This window comes from Cupressus sempervirens, chromosome 8 (assembly GCF_028749045.1).
Source record: "Cupressus sempervirens isolate cs-2001-9-10 chromosome 8, ASM2874904v1, whole genome shotgun sequence".
Classification (NCBI taxonomy): Eukaryota; Viridiplantae; Streptophyta; class Pinopsida; order Cupressales; family Cupressaceae; genus Cupressus; species Cupressus sempervirens.
Genome location: NC_143125.1, coordinates 127,366,882 through 127,383,918, shown reverse-complemented (window position 1 = coordinate 127,383,918; position 17,037 = coordinate 127,366,882). Strand labels below are relative to the sequence as shown.

The 17,037-nt window shown below is 33.9% G+C and overlaps 1 protein-coding gene across 1 annotated transcript in view; it reads left to right on the top strand.

The window, feature by feature from the left end:
- The first annotated feature begins 3,726 nt into the window (after positions 1-3,726).
- Positions 3,727-17,037, top strand: part of LOC149541909 (uncharacterized) — a 64,486-nt gene continuing 51,175 nt past the window's right edge. Inside the window, exon 1 of the mRNA XM_089796964.1 lies at positions 3,727-3,918. Coding sequence (XP_089653090.1) covers positions 3,870-3,918 — 49 coding nt within the window. The 5' untranslated portion in view covers positions 3,727-3,869. The remainder of the gene's footprint in view (positions 3,919-17,037) is intronic.

The following is a 17,037-nucleotide window of genomic DNA, read 5'->3' as shown; positions in this document are numbered from 1 at the left end:
TGTTATAAAAAGGCAAAATAGAATTGGAATTTCCAAATTCTATTTTTACCTCAGATTCAGGATATTAATCTTCCATCTAAAAACCTAGAATTGGAATATGAATTCCAATTCTACTTTTTTTTGCGATTTAGAATAAGCAACATTTTATTGTTTTTCAAGTTCACAACTCTTCTAGGATATTATGATTTGGGCATTTCTCTAGCACTACAATTTGAGTATTTTTTCAACATTACTTGATTTGGGCATTTATTCTTTTCACACATTTTTGACGAGAAATTTAATTAGCAAGTAGCTTGGTGTTGTAATGCTCTCTACTAAATTTTCTATAAGAGTTTATTTACTTTTGTTTGAATTAATATTTGCATTTAGAGTCATGTGCGATGACTACTATAGTTGCAGTCAGACATAGCTCTTTCAATTGCATTAAATAAATTCCAAAATAAGCAACAAGGAAGAAATGGAATACCCATTGTACACTATGCCACAATTGAAGATTTATCATTTTTTGAAGTACATTATCATTCAGACTGAAACTTAAATACCTATTGAAAAAATCTAAGATTACTAGATAATCTGCATTCATTTTGTAATATTAACTACTTAGGTAGTGAGAAAAATAGGTTCTTCCTTTCTTTCTGCAATGAATCTACCTTTTCAAATATGAAATTGTCTTCCCATGTCCACACATCTCTCCTTCACGATCTCAAATTGAAAATTTATTCCAGCTCTAATTCCATGAACCAAACACAAAAAACACATCTTCTCACTCATCTTCTAGGTGGACCAAATAGTTCCATCTAATTCCAAAAACCATTTCCTAGATTTATAACTTCTTGAATTGATAAATTCTAGTATTATAGACTCTTGGAGCTTAGGTGGGTTTTGGCGATTAGGAGATCAAAAAGTAGAGGAAAATAGACCAGACTACTTGAAGAGCTATAATGTCATTGAGGGTTAATTTTGTGGCAAAACTTGGTGGGATGGAGAAAAGTTTGACTTTTTTTACTAGGGTATGGAAATGGCCAACACCGAGCACCAGTGTAGACGCGATCTTTGCAAGTGTAGATATACTTGATATGTTGACTTAAATTGTATCTCAAATACCTAAATTAGTGGGACTTGAATGTCATGTCCCCAATTTTTGGTGACAGTTCGATTTAATTAATTTAATTAATATTGGTTGTCCAAGGACGACTAATTAATTATTTTAATTAAATAAATAAATATTAAAAGATAACCTTGTATTTAATAAAATGACTTGGAAAATATTTAATAAAGTCACTTATGAGATAAGATCAAAATTGTTCTAGAAGTCTCTGGAGAAGGTGGAGAGAAAAGAATAAATAGGCACCCCAGGGCTCCATTCGAATCAAGCAGTTGATTATCTCTCTTTGATTTTTCAGATTGTGATTCAATCACGGGTGCATTGTGGAACCTAGGGTTTCTGCAATTGTCACAATTGGCCATTGAGAACGATAACTCTCAATTGGTACGCAATTTTGAGGGTGTGAAATATCATCTGAATTATTGCAGATTGGAGGTGACATTCAGTCATTTCATCAGGGCGATAATCTGTGGCTTAAGGCCAATTTTGTGGTTTTGTATCACTAGTCATGAAAGGATCAGCTAGTGCGAAATTAATTGACACCTACACAAGCATTGCAGAATTGAAGACTCGTAACTCATTGATCAGTCTGAGGGTTTAAGGAAATTATAAACAACGATCTATTTTTCCAAGTAGGTAAGAGTTTTGTTATCCATAATAATTCCGTTTTCTTTTGGAGATCAGCATGGCATCGCAGGACGGGAGGATTTTGCAGGTGACTTTATTGTCCTCGTGCTGAGATTAAAAACGGGGCTTGAGCCAGGATCGAAATAGTCCGCCCACTCCAGTCTAGACAGGCATATATTGTGACATGCGTCGCTGTAGAAGGGTTGGCTTGAATCCGATATCCAGTGGACTGATTAGCTCGAGTGTTCATCGGCAGACTGCGTTCTGGTAAACCCAAGTTTGCACATGAAATTTGCCATTTCACTAGTAGTGGCAGAAGACATATTAATCTACATACGGGTTAATCACTTTCACCACAGGAGGAACCCATTCGCATCAAACCCGGATTGAAGGCTGTAATCGCAGCAAGCCGATTAATTGGAAGTCACATGCAGAATAGTTGCAGGGTCGTCATTAAGGTCAGATGACTCAATCTACATCCAAGTGGATAGAACAGCGGAGGGAATTGAATTTCGCATCAAGCCGACTGCAGAGGAAAAATCAGTTTAGAGAACAATTTTCGGTTTAGTCACATTCTCCTGCGAGAAGCCGGGTCAGCGGGCAGAAGGAGGTCATCGGGCAGAGAGGCGTTTTCCACATAAACTCCGGCGGCTTCTTCCGCAAATGTTACTGCTGTCAGTAAAGAAATCGCAGGCACTCCTATTTATTACAAGGGGCACGGGTCAGACCATAGCAAATCTAAAACCGTCATTGGCACTTCATGTGGAGGCTTGAACTTCAGGACCAGGCTTGTTATCCATTCCTATTATCAAATACAAGAAGATATATATCAACACTAAATATTGTTGAATCTGATGGAAATCTTGTTAAGTTATCCACAGCTCCTTTGCTTTAGAGCAGAGCAACATACATAAGAGTGTACAGAAAGTTCAGGATTCTGCAAATTTAGATAAGTCTTCTGACAAAGGCAGAGTGCATGGACAGAAGTCCATTCGCAAATCAGTGACCAAATTGCCTTCTGAGAAGAATATAAAGATAAATTCCAAGACACGACCTCAAATTGCAGAGAATGATATCTTAAATGAGCCGGATATTGAATCTGCCAGTGTGTCTACCGAGAACGAAAAGTTCAGTGTGATCAACGAGTCTCATAATAGTTCTGTCAGTTCTAATCATGATCATGGCTTGGAAGCCAAACAATCAGAAAATGTCCTAGAGCTAAAGGAATTTGACCTTTCCAGTTTGCAGAATGCCATTTCAGGAGAAATCATTGAAGATAGCATCCTGACGGGGTTATCTCAGTGGTATCAGAGCCGAAGTATTAAGAGTTTTTTTGGTGCTGGAAAAAGCAATAACCTGTCAGGGTTATTTCATTGAATTGTTAAAAAGTATCATGATATTTGATATTTGAATTGTTTTAAGTATCAATGACATCTAGGATCGATAATCAAAATTATGAGGGCCATGCTATCATTAGTTAGATTTTTTATTTCATGGACATTATCAATTTCAATAAATGATCCAAGATAATTATTAGTCACACAATTGACCTATGATGGTATCATAAGTAGACAATACCAAATAAGATTTTTGATATAAATACCGTGCTTAAGCTCCACCATGATTTCAATTAAAGGAACAAATGTCTTTAAACACAAGCAAGTATATAATCAACATAAATGAATAATATATTAACTCACAAAAATAAATAGAAGGTGTTCAACAAGATTGAAATTAAATCTAAGAGCTTGTCAAATAAAATATTATGAAAATTAGAAATAATTTGAAATTTCTATTAAAATTTTAGAATTTTTTTTTTAACTTATAAATCCTCTCCTCTATCTTCTCTAGGATGATTATCCAAATCAGTTCCTCATTTATTTATTTAATTAATTGAAAAAGGTCTACCACTCAAAAACTTAAAGGGACAAAAATAACGATCAACGACCATAATTAGTGTCTCCTCAAAACTTACAAATAAATAAAAATGAAATACCACATGGGAATCATCGAAGTAGGTGGATCATTTTCAATGCCGCTTCTTCACTTTGGTTTTTCCGACGAGATTGGGGCTCTCTCATTTAGTTGGGGAAAATAAAGTAAAAAGAAATACCAAACATTGCCAGTTGCAGCGAAGATGGCATTGATGGCTTCTTCTTCTCTGCCCGCTTTGAGCAAAACTAATGGTAATTATTTCCTCGTAACATTTCTGTCTAAGTTTTCGAATTAGTTTTTGTTTCGTCACTTATGTAGTTTATCCGTTCTCAAAAGGTTGTAGGATTTATCTATAGTGTAAGCAAGTTCAAATGCGATAATCTGAAGATCATAGGTTTTGTTTTTTTAATAATTTAGTGATACGGATTTGGATCCCCTTCTCGTAGTTTAAGGGATTTCGTGAGAGTTTCTACAGTTCACGTTGGTTTTGTTTAAAGAATAGTGGCTATTATACCTTCCTGGAGAATTACGATGGTATCTGACATCTTTCAAACTGGTTCTTTTCGTGCTCCTTTAATGTAAGAAATGATCTTTTTGGTGTTTTTTACATCGTTTGGAGTCAAAGATTCAATCGGGGTGGAAATAGTACCCGAAGAGGAGTTGCATTGCTTTATAGAATACATCTGAGAGACAACACATTTTACCGGAGAAGATTCAATCTCAAATCTCCAACGTACGGAAAGTGATGAGTCTATTACCTTTTTTTCATATCAATCATAGGTTTCAGATAATTCCTCCATGATTGTTGGGTTGTGGGGTCACTTGAGGAATATTTCCCTTATTTAAACTCAGGCATTCTAATAAGCGACATTCGCATTTGATCCTTAAGGTGGACAAGATCAAAATCAGTATTACGCTACCTACATTTGTGATTCTTCTACTCAATTTGATCATAATATTGCGACACAAAGATGCTCTGAAAAACACGCTATGCGCCAGGATCATTTTGGCTTCGCTTGCAACTTGGGGTGATTCTGGACGAGTCTATGTTTATAAATTTTCTTAGTTTTTTTCGAGTTCGAACTCATAAGCGGTTTGCTTAATTTGATCCAGAAGCTGCTACACATTGTTTATGTTTATTTCTATAACCCAGTTACAGGTTAACTGCTCAACAAATTTCCCGGACTAGAAACAAGAATTATATATTTCTATCTGATTTATAACAGCCAATACTCTCGGTTACTTATTAGTAATGGACAGGGGAAGCAAATTCACATGAAATCAATAACAAAATGACAGAGATATACCCAAGAAAACCCCGTGAATTTCACAGGCGTACTGAATGTTTATATTTTTTCTTAGTTTTACTAGGTCTGAACGTATAAGAGGTTTGCTTGATTGGATCCAGAAGCTGTTACACATTGTTTTTGTTAATTTCTATAACCCCATTACAGGTTAACTGCTCAACAAATTTCGTAGAATAGAAACAAGAATAATATTTACCTATCTGATTTGTAATAGCCAATGCTCTGGGTTAACTAATAGTAATGGATAGCGGAAGCAAATTCACATGAAACTGATAACAAGATGACAAGGATACACCCAAGAAAACCCTGTGTGGGAAACCTGCAGATGCATGTTTATTCAGCTTCAAGAGCGAGAATTCATACATTATGATTAAGATTGCCACAACAATTACATAGAGATAATTTTAGCCTCACAAGACTCTTTCTCTGCCCAGATACTCGCTCTCATTGAATCTCCGACTCATGCTAATCAATACCCACAGAAGAGTCTGAAAAATTACAGCAGAATTTATAGTAATTTGTATCTGCTAGAAGAATTGCCTCTGCTTCCCTTGGTGGAATTCTCGTTCTCCTTCTTCCTCAACTTCTCTTGGAAATTCTCTTCTTCTCAATATCTGTAGCTCTTCCTCCACACTCCAATTTATAATCCTTCGGTGACCTAAGATCTCCAAACTGTGTTAGAGATAAAAGAGGCCTGCATTAACTAAAAACTGAGATACCGATGCAGGCCTGGATGGTTTGGATGCTGAAGCAGAGGCGGGATGCTTCCGTAAGTCCTGTGGAAACCATCCATAGGCCCCAGATGTGGACAGAAGCCTATCCGGGAGCTTCCACACGTGTCAAACCCAGAAAACATTAAAAAAGCACTTTCACTTAAATATTTTTAGAAGACATGTGCTCTATTATGAATTTTTAAACCTATTTTTTGCTCCCAAACCCTAAAAGGACACTAGAAGAGGCCATTCAAGCATTCACAACTCATTTTGTTTGCAGCTACACTCTCTCTTCTCATGTGTTCTCCATTTTGGCATTTTGAAGGCAAGTTAATTATTTTTGAAGAGGATCAATCGGAGGGCATATATATATTTTCAACTTGCCTTCAAAATGCCTAAATGGAGACCAAATGAGAAGAGAGAGTGTAGCTGTAAACAAAATGAGTTGTGAATGCTTGAATGGCCTCTTTAAGGGTTTGCGAGCAAAAAAAAAAGTTAAAAAATCATAATAGAGCACATGTCTTTTAATTTTTTATAGTGAAAATGCTTTTTTTAATGTTCTTTGGGCTTGACGCCCATGGAAGTTCTCAGATGCTTTCAGAAGCCCTTTGAAAGTCATTTGGAAGCATCCACAGGCCCCAGATGCGTCTGGAAGCCAACATTAGGCTTCTGTCTGCATTTGAGAGCTTGTGAATGGCTTCCACAGGGCTTCTGGGAGCATCCTGGTTCCTGTCTTCTCCACTTCAGCAATCCAGACCATCCAGCATCTAGGTCCACATCTGTATCTCAGATTTTTTTTAATGATTTTTCAGTTTATATGATTGTATTGCAATATCAAGTTCCAAAAAATTGTAATGGTGATTCCCAATAAGGTAGTCAATATGGAGTAGTAAAAAATGTCTTGCATGTAGCATGCATAAAATATAACAATTTGTCTATGAAGTATATTAGAAATAGGATTTCACTAGAAGTTTGGCCAAAAAAGTAGTGTCATATCATGGACTGTAATCACAAAGTCCTGGAGCCAGGTATTAAAAATTTAAATCAGCACAATCAAATCTGAAAGCATTGCAACAAATAAAATGCTTTCCTATTGAAGAATTGGACATCCCCAAAACAATAAAAGAACAGTTTTAAGGTTTGTGAAAAATTTGAAAAACAAATGTCTGTTAAACCAGTCATTTGACAAAGTTAAAAGATGATGACATTTGAGCAATTATATACTTGATATCATTCTAAAAATTCATAATGATCTTTCTAATCTTCTAAGAACAATTTTTTTAGGGGAAGTAATTATGAAAGAACTTGTATGGTAGAAGAATATAATATGAAAAAAATTCTGCAAACACTTGATAATAATATGCCACTTTGAGGGAGCAACCTCATACTCCTCTTCGAGGGAGATACCGCCAATTGTCTTCAGCATGAATACAATACTCAACATGATGATAATAAATAACCTATACCTTCTATAATTCCAGTTCAACTTATTTCCTTCATAAATTCGTATTGATACTTATGCGATCAATGTAAATTTTTGCATGTGTGCAAAGTAGCTTCTATTTGTCTCAACTTATTGTGTCTTTGATGTTATTTAACTAATTGATGCATGATAAAAAGTTTTAAAACCTTAAAAATATTTGAGTTTCTTGTGTTTTTTCAATTTACCAAGTCCAGATGCCATGTCCAACTTTGAGCCTGAAACCAGTTTGCTGAGTCCGAGTGTTGTAACTATAAACATGAATGTTGGAACAATTATTAGAGTTGTTAAGAACCATAAAGTATATTCCACTGGCTACACCAATTCATTCGGGAAGTTTGAGAAAATTCTCTTAGAGATGTAAACTTTATTAAACACAAACGATGTTCTTATGGAGATGGCCAATGATGTTAAATGGAATAGTTTGAAAGTAGGCTGGCTATATAATAATGCACATTGTGTCAGACATCTCGTATTAATTGAAAGACATCCATCCAATCATAAAAAAAGAACTTTGTTAGATGTTGGAGCTGCATTGCTTTGGCAGAAATATATGTTCAAAATGTGGAAGCATTTACATGGCATTGAGGTTATTCCATGAAATGCTACATAGAAATGTGATCTCATGAAATGCAATTTTGGAAAGATGCATTTTAGACTATTTATTGAAAAGTTGGGGTAATCATTTAGGAAAACTATGAAACTTTAAAAAAATGGAATGATTAATTGTAATAACATTGCACTCTTAAATAGAGTTTACAAATGCTAATAATAGCATTGTCTAAAAGTAAGAAAAACTAAAAAGAAAAACTAAATGTCCATTAAACTAAGGTTCTAGAGGAATGAGCTAAAGCTAGCAAGAACCTAGGATATTAGAAATAATTTAATACCCTCCCTTAATGGACATTCTATGAACTAGGTTGAAGGAGACAATACATGTCTTGTAGTTACAAATCCTTCAAAATATTCTGTTGTTGCTGTGGCACTCTCTGGATTTGCCGAATGTCAATGACCAAGAGTAGCCAAAGAAAAAAAGAGAAGGTGGTCCCCTTCTTCAGAATGGTCTGAAACAAGAGAGGAGAGCCTGCCGTTGACTCTTCCACTGATCCTTCCACAATTTGCAAAACTGTTGACCAAAAATTATCACAAAAAACATGTAGTCTGATGTTGGATAACTGAGTTGTCTATAGACAGAGACAATATTAAAAACAACTGCCAAGAACTCCCAACTATTGCAGATGAGTAGGATACCTCAAAACCAATTGCAAAATACTATGATTTGAAGAGTACAAAGTATCATTTTTCTGAAAATTGTTAAGATTATAGCTTCAGTCGGATTGATTTAATCTTAAGATGCAATTTTGATACACACACACACACACACACACACACACACACACACACAATATTATAATTATACTACATATTCAATATATAATATTATAAATATATATTATATTATACACACACACACACGCATAATATGTTATACATACATACACACACACACAGACATATATATATCATATGTTATATTGTGATTTATGTTGTTAATATACATTAACTAATAATGATTAATCATAAAGACATGTCTCTTCATGAGACATGTCGCCTACTCTTATATTTATAAGAGTTTGAGATTTGCATTTGGAAAATATAAATTATAACGGCAATATTATTACATTTGCAGAGATCCAAACCATTAACATGGTATCAGAGCAGCAGGCTGCAAATAGAAAAGTTGTAGAACAATTAAAAGAAAAGAGATTGGAATACAGAACAGAGAATGTGCATCGCGACATCCCTTTTATATATACTCAGAGCCACAAATGGAGAATGTATAAAAAGAATACAATGGTATCAGAGCAGCAGGCTGCAAATAGAAAAGTTGTAGAACAATTAAAAGAAAAGAGATTGGAATACAGAACAGAGAATGTGCATTGCGACATCCCTTTTATATATACTCAGAGCCACAAATGGAGAATGTATAAAAAGAATACAACTGTTTGATATCAGGAATCAAAGAGAATACATACACTGAAAAATATATCTATTGGCAACCCAGGGGATGACATCCTTCAGTGAACAGATCTGAACTTGGCATATTTAGGAGAGTTTTGGATGACATTAAACTTTAAAGTATTATACAGTCAAGACAAATAAATTACAATACATAGCAACTTACATGGATGGGAACATGGACTCAAATCCTATATCGCGTCATATATGTAGAAGCCACGTTGATGGTCAAAGGCGAGGTAGCTAAACAAGGCTAAGGCACATATAATGAATGTTAAAGATTAGAAGTGACCCCCTGGAAATTCTACTATCAGATGTCGATCAGACAAGCAAATAGAGTTCTAAAGGAAATTCAAATGTAGCAATCATCGAAGGATATGACAGAAGATACAAAGACATAGGCAGAATATATCAATGACAAGGAATGAGACAGTACCTTGAAAAGAACTTGCTGCATATACAGATCCAATCATTGCATGAGCACCCTAGCAGCACAGTGAAACCCAATTTCAGTCCAACACACATATTAGAAAAGGATATTTTCAGTTTGAAATCCCAATTGAAGCACATATGGAATAGAGAATGAGAAAAACCTTGGAGTTTGATTAATTCTACATGACAAATATTGAAGTTGGCCTACATCAATGGAAAGGAGGTGAATCATTTGTATTGGAATTTATCAGCAAGCATGAATAAGGAATTAAGGTGACGATTAGGCATCTGCAGCTACATATCTTTATACTCAACGAATATCAAAGTATATATCAATTTTCACAACTTAGACATACTATTATTCAGAACGACCTGTTCACACTTTACGTACACTTACACTAGTGAATAGAGGAGTTTCCTTCACATTCATCACTTAAGGAAACTCTTACGAAAATTATTTAATCCACAGATAAATCATTAGCTTATTCCATCATGGACTAGGAAGATAAATATAGGGATATCTGCAAGGTGTCAAATACCTAGAATTTCATTCGCAGGCACATATAAGTTAACAGTAAAAAATGTGTTCTTGCACGTCACTGGAATATAGGTAGTTCCAATCATGACACTCAATATATCATCAGCAAAGAAGAGTAATGCAACCTTTCAGCAGAGGACAAATGAAATCTCCATTTTTGAATTGGCAATCAGATATATCTATTTTGAAATAACTGAGTCTAAATAATAATATCAGACTTGAAACAAAGCTACAATCCAACTAGAATGATGAAATAAGGTTCCAAATTAGGGAATACTTTTAAACCATTCCAGACCTGTAATGAAGATAAGAACAATCAACATAAAAGAGGAGGAAATATATACTAATATATATGAAATGGATACTGACATGCCTACATCCTACTCTTGGAGTATTGCTCGATAGGTACAACACACCATTAATTTTGGGATGAATTGATACAAGTATTATGCTTCAAGATATTAGACAAACATTTATATGACTGAAACCTTATCAAGTAATGTAAACCCTAGGAATACATAGAATTCGTTGCATGGATGAACACTTGTGTATCACCAAACATTCCAATTTATAATATAAAGGGATGAAGAAATATTAAAAAGGGAAAGGATTGAATAAATGCCAAAGCATATAAACGTTTGAGCAATTAAAAGGTTAATGGCAATGATAATGCATGCAAAGAAATAGTAAAGATATGAAACAAAATTAATGCCACCACCCACATTGTAAAGGAAATTCGTTCCAAGTGGAATTAATAAAGAGAATAAACAAGAAAAAAAAGTAGAGGAAACTTACAACCCATTAAGAAGGAATTAATATCCTGTCCAACGAACAATTGAGAGAAAGAGATGTTTTGAGAGAGAGATTGTATTGTGTCATCTGTTGGAAACGGAGGAGTGAAATTGGTGAATGGACACATTGAGCAAGCTTATACTTTGCATATATCGTAACGAAATGATATAGATTTTGTGACTTGCAAAGTCACTGTTCATGCTCAAATGCTAATACAGGTGTTGACCAACTGAAGACTCAATTTCCTATTGGCTGATGAAAATAATATATCAATCACAAGCCCTTTGTGCAGATTATAATATGACAAACCAAGAAGTATAAGAGATTGCATTTAAGGAAGAAATAAGTTCACGTGTGTAGTCATGAGACTAAAGAGTGAAACCCTGTAAAATGGAGTAAGTGAGAATTTTACATTGTGTGGGGGGAGTTATAACCAAATTTTCATTCCCATTGTTTGACAAATGCTTATATGGAGACAATTTTCTGATTTGTTGCATATGGACCCTCACTGGAGCAACTTGTATCAATAATGTTTATGTGCAAATAAGTATTTCATATATTTGAGTATTACATTTATCTATTTGTGTTTCTATACATACTAGCTACTTGCCTTGATCTTTTCCTTTATGTTTGAGCATGTTCTTCCGGGAAAAGAAAGTTGGTATTTTACACATGCTACTAGATTTTGTGCAGAATGATAGTAGCTCCAAAGACCCTAATGATCAAGATGGATAAAATAAGGTTTTTGAAGCAAACATCTTTAATGATTAAGATTATGAGATTCTTCTACATTAAGAGGGAGTATGACGAATCTGTGAAGGCAACGCGGGAACTTAGAAGATTGATACTTAGAGGGAGTCTTGAAATACATGTGTGTGATTGCATAATTTTGATGGGCCTACTCTTAAGTGCATCATGAGGAAGTATTGACTTATCACTAGAAAATCAAAAGATTGATATCAGATTTAGAGCGAGTTCGATAGGCGTCCTTGGGTGAAGAGAGTTTCTGAGGAAGTAACTAGAGGACTTGACTTCCCAGGATCGATGTTCAGAGGGAAAATCTTGAGGTGCAATCCTTTGTAAATGATATCTTCTCTATGAGAAGTTCTAAGCAAAATTGTAATGTATTCTTTTGTATAAGAAGTCTGAGGTGAAAACCCATATTCCACCATCTAGTAGCAGCTATGGTGGGTCCACCCTCTGACTTGGTTCATGGTGGATATCATGTGAGTTACTACATCATGTTGTGATTATGTCATGAAAGGTTACGATCTTTCATTGATGTATATATTTAGAGGGGAGCTATTGAAAGGTGATGATCTTATCAATAGCTGGACTTGTTATCATAACATACTACATTAAGTTGCTTTCTCAGAGTGTTGGAAGTTATGATAAGAAACATAAGTTAACTATTGTAAGGTGATGATCTTATCAATAGTTTGACCTATCTCCTAGATACACTACATTAACCTGTAGCACCAAAATGTGTTGGATGTCTAGGAGCAAGTGTTATCATGGTTCTTCAAGCCGGATTTTGCCGGACACCATGAAAGTTGTTATGATTTTTTGGGCCATATCTTGCCAGACACTAACTTAAATCTATCATAGACCACACTTTAGGTGGTGTTCAAATCATGTAATCAAATTGCTTTAATTCTCTCTTTCTTGAAGAGGGAGTGTTGAGAAATTTAGCCTCATAGTGAATTGAGGCAAATTCCATATGTAATATTTGTGTGAGTTGATGAATTTTTGTTGATATCCGTAAATATCACATTGAGATGATATATCTCCATACTCTTGAGAGCATATTGTGTTCCATAACAAATCCTCCCTAGCTAACTTTAGTCGGATTGATTAAATCTTAAGATGTAATGTTGATATATATATATATATATATATATATATATATATATATATATATATATATGTTATATTGTGATTTATGTTAATATATTAACTAATAATGATTCATCATAGAGACATGTCTCCTACAATTATATTTGTAAGAGTTTGGGATTTGCATTTGGAAAATATCAATTATAACGACAATATTATTACATTTGCAGAGATCCAAACCATTAACAAAAATAAGGTAAACATCCTAAATCAAAAATCCCCGAAATAACATCCCACACGAACTTCATGTATTACAGAAGCCAAAAATGATTATTGAGGCAAAAAATCAGCCAAAATCAAACACAATTTTTTAGGTGAAAAATTGATCAAAATCAAAATAGAATCTGAGATGCACATTACAAAGTAGATAATGTTTGAGAAAAAATAATATTCAAACCCAACAAATAATTTTGAAGAAAAATTATTAAAACCCTCCCCATAAGGGAGTCATACCTAGACTTGCTCCTGCTATGATAACATGAAACTTTAAGAAAAACAAAATGATTAATTGTATTAACCATAGTTTGTAGTCCTGGACTTGGAGAGTACTCGACAATCCCAAAATTTTCAACTCAAAGAAAACTTGACAAAAGCTCAACAACTTATAAAGAACTATTTTTTTTGTAAAATTCAATTACAAAATGTATTCAATTGAAAATCGACATCTTGAAAGACAAAATGCATGGTTTTATAGTAAGACAACATGTAAAAAATAATTTCATACTAGCATTTTACTTGCTTCAACATTTTTACCCATGGTTTTTTGTCTAAAAAAACGTGAGTTAAACTTGTGAGCACTTGCCGAGCGGTAAAAAAATAGAGTACTCAGCAACTTGAGGAGTGCTCAAAGAGTTTGCAAACAATAGTATTAAGTTATTAACAATGCACACTTAAAAATAAACTAGTTTGAAAATATACTATATTAAGAAAAACTAAAAAGAAAGTCTAAATGACCATTAAAATTTAAACCAAGGTTCTAGAAGAACGAGCTAAATTTAGCAAGAACCTATGATAGTAAAAGTAATCTAATCAAGGTTGCATGGGGACGGGGGTACTTGGGTATGTCAAACTTTAATCTAAAAAAAAAATATTTAATAGAAAATCTGAAAATATGAGTCATGACAATAGTTTTTCAAAACAAGAGCAGTGATAAAGTTTGCAGATGTAATGTATCGTATTCAGTTCCAGATTTGCAATTTGTTTGTAAACAGCAGAAATAATATATGATATATGTTTAGATGCTTAACAGAGAAGGCAAACTTTAAACATGAACACGAAGATCATAAATCATATAAGCTATAACAATGACATATTGCAAATGATAAACTTCTGACTTGAACAGTGATATAGTTTACTGTTAAATTGTTAATCAGTATTGATTTAAAGTTTCAAACTGATTACGGATTGAATTAAGCTTGATAAACAACAAGTTGGTACAAAAAAAAACCGAAATAAAAATCAGAAATCTTAATCAAGGCCCTTAGCAATGATGCTCTCCACTGAGTACCCAGTACTGGGTATGTGGGTACATGTCCCAGGGGCGTGGGTACATGTACCCATGCAACGTAGAATCTAATAAACTAATACCTGTGAAAAGCGAATGAAAGAAGTGGAATTAGATGGGGACATTGTCACAAATCTACAAGGGCCCTTTTGGCAGTGGAAATATGAGTGGAACAGGCATATGTAAATTCTTAAAATTTTGAATTCTCTGTTTGGGTGCACCAAATCAGAATTGCAAATAGGAATACATATTCCAATTTTGGCCAAAAAATGAGCATTTGCAATTCCACCTAAATAGGTGAAATTGGATATTCCTAATCCAGTTTTATTTATTTTAGAAAACATAAATTTTTGGGTCCATGAATTCCCCATCAAATTCTGACTGAACCAAACAAGATAAGGAATATGTATCCTCATTTTCTATTCTAGAATAACTATTCCAGAATAATGAATTCCAATTCCCATATTTCTATTCCCACAGCCAAGTGTACCCTAAAGGTAGAAATAGGAATTTGCTCAAATAAGTCACTTAAAGCCATGAATGGTGATATGCATTGTATCGAGTTTGGATTTTGTAATGACTGCGAGGGAAGTTTGAACAACTTCATAGTGAGATAGATGTTTAGAATGATCACATTCAAATTAAGGTGTTGGCATTCAACTAAGTTGCCGGTTCGGATTCTGATTCGTATGCGGGTTCAACATTTGGGTTCGAAATTTGCTCAATTTTTTTTTGGGTTGGGTTCAAGTTTGTTTTGGGTTTGTCCATTCAAGTTTATTTATTTTATTTAAAAAATTTAAATATATGTAATATATGCTGTAATAAATAAGTTCATGCACCACTATGCTAATATTAAAGCAATTTAGCAAAAATACACCACCATATGTATTTATGATTTAGGTCAAATGGCATGACAAAAGTCAAACTACACCACCATATCAATGTTTCAGTTCATAAACAGTCTTAAATAAAAATATCTGGTAGTTGTAATGCATTTTGCATGTATCCTATGGCTATTCTTAGATAGAGATTATTAAAATCACACAGTTATGAATCTATGATTATCCTGCAACTTTAGGCGTTAAAACTAAGATTCAAGAGAACATGACAGCAGCGTTAAAACTGGGATCATATGTTGAACTGTTGAAGTATAGGATGGGGAGAACATGACAGTAGAGTCTAAGAGTCAAGAACAATGAACATGTAAATTTATAATAAATACTAAAAAATGAACATGCAAAAAAAGTCAAAACTAAAAATGAGGGATGCTGGAGAAACAAGCAAGAGTGGAGGAACAATGCTGGAGAGTAACAATGCTGTCTGATTCAGGACTGATGCTGAAGAGTAACCCCAAGCAGCAAGAATGCAAATAAAAACTGAGTTGAGAAAACGCAAAGTAGAATGCCAGAAACCGAGTCAAGAAAACAGAAATGGTAAAAATGTGTTTGCCTTTTAGGTTTCCTTAGAAAAAAAAAAACAATTAAAAATATTTGGCGTGCAAGCAGAAAGACAATAAAATTAATCAATTCTGCCCAAAGTCGTCTGTCACCAAAAGTCGTCTGTCACCAAAATTCTCCCCGGGTTTGATTGCACAAAGCCAAATTCGTTTAAAATAATCCAAATTTCAACTAGGGTCCCTTTTAGTGAATGTGCAGTGACTTTACTAGTTAAAAAGCAAATTTGACACGACTTTGAACCGATATCAAATTTACAGCATTTCGACTTCCAATTTTGCCTGTAGGTGAGCCAGTACGGTAACTTAGGCATTCAAGATGCATTATAATGGGTGACTTACATCTAGTGGTTGGTAAAGTTTCTAAATAAAATGGTGAGTATTGATTAACATGATTTGAGATTTGGCAATGTTAATTCCAACTTGGGAATGGTGTTGAGACACTCAAATTATTTCACAATGTGCAAACTGCATTTTTGAATCCAAATATGACATCGTGGAACGCCATCATTATCTTATACATATAAAGGTATATCCAAGAAAATATGAAGAAGATACTCTAAAAATCTTCCATCAATTTTTTTTCCACTAGTGAAAAGATTGAGTGTCACCATTGTTAGTGTTATTGTAGCATGCTTGGAGGAACAAATGTTAAAGGCATAGTTTGTATAAAGAGTTGTAGATAATCATGGACAAGGCATGAAAGAAATTTGTAGAGGTTGAGCCAATAAACAAAGTACAGGATAGGATAACCTGTGGAATCGTCAATTAGTTTCTTTAGGATTGGAAATACATAAACCATGTGTTGTGGTCATAGAAGGAGTAGAGAACATGCTTGCATGAGTATCCCAAGCAACAACATGTGTTCATATCAATGAAGATGACATACTTTAATCCCTTGCATAGTGGACAATTATATTGGTGGATGCATTGAATATTCTCGAAGGTGTTAGTTGTAATGCATCAGAGGTTGCCATTATTAGAATATTTCTAATAATGCTCTATCCATTGTATATAGATAGTTTCTATTTTCTGTTAGTTGCTATTTTCTATATATCCATTTTGTATATATGAGCTTGTAAGCTCGTTGTAAATTTATTCATTGTTTTTATTCAATACATAAAATAATCAAAAGATTATTTTATGGTATTAGAGCGAGGTTAAATTTTCTTTGAAAATAATAATTTCTTATTGAAATTATCTGAACCTGGTTTTCGAAATTATTTCTTCCTAAAT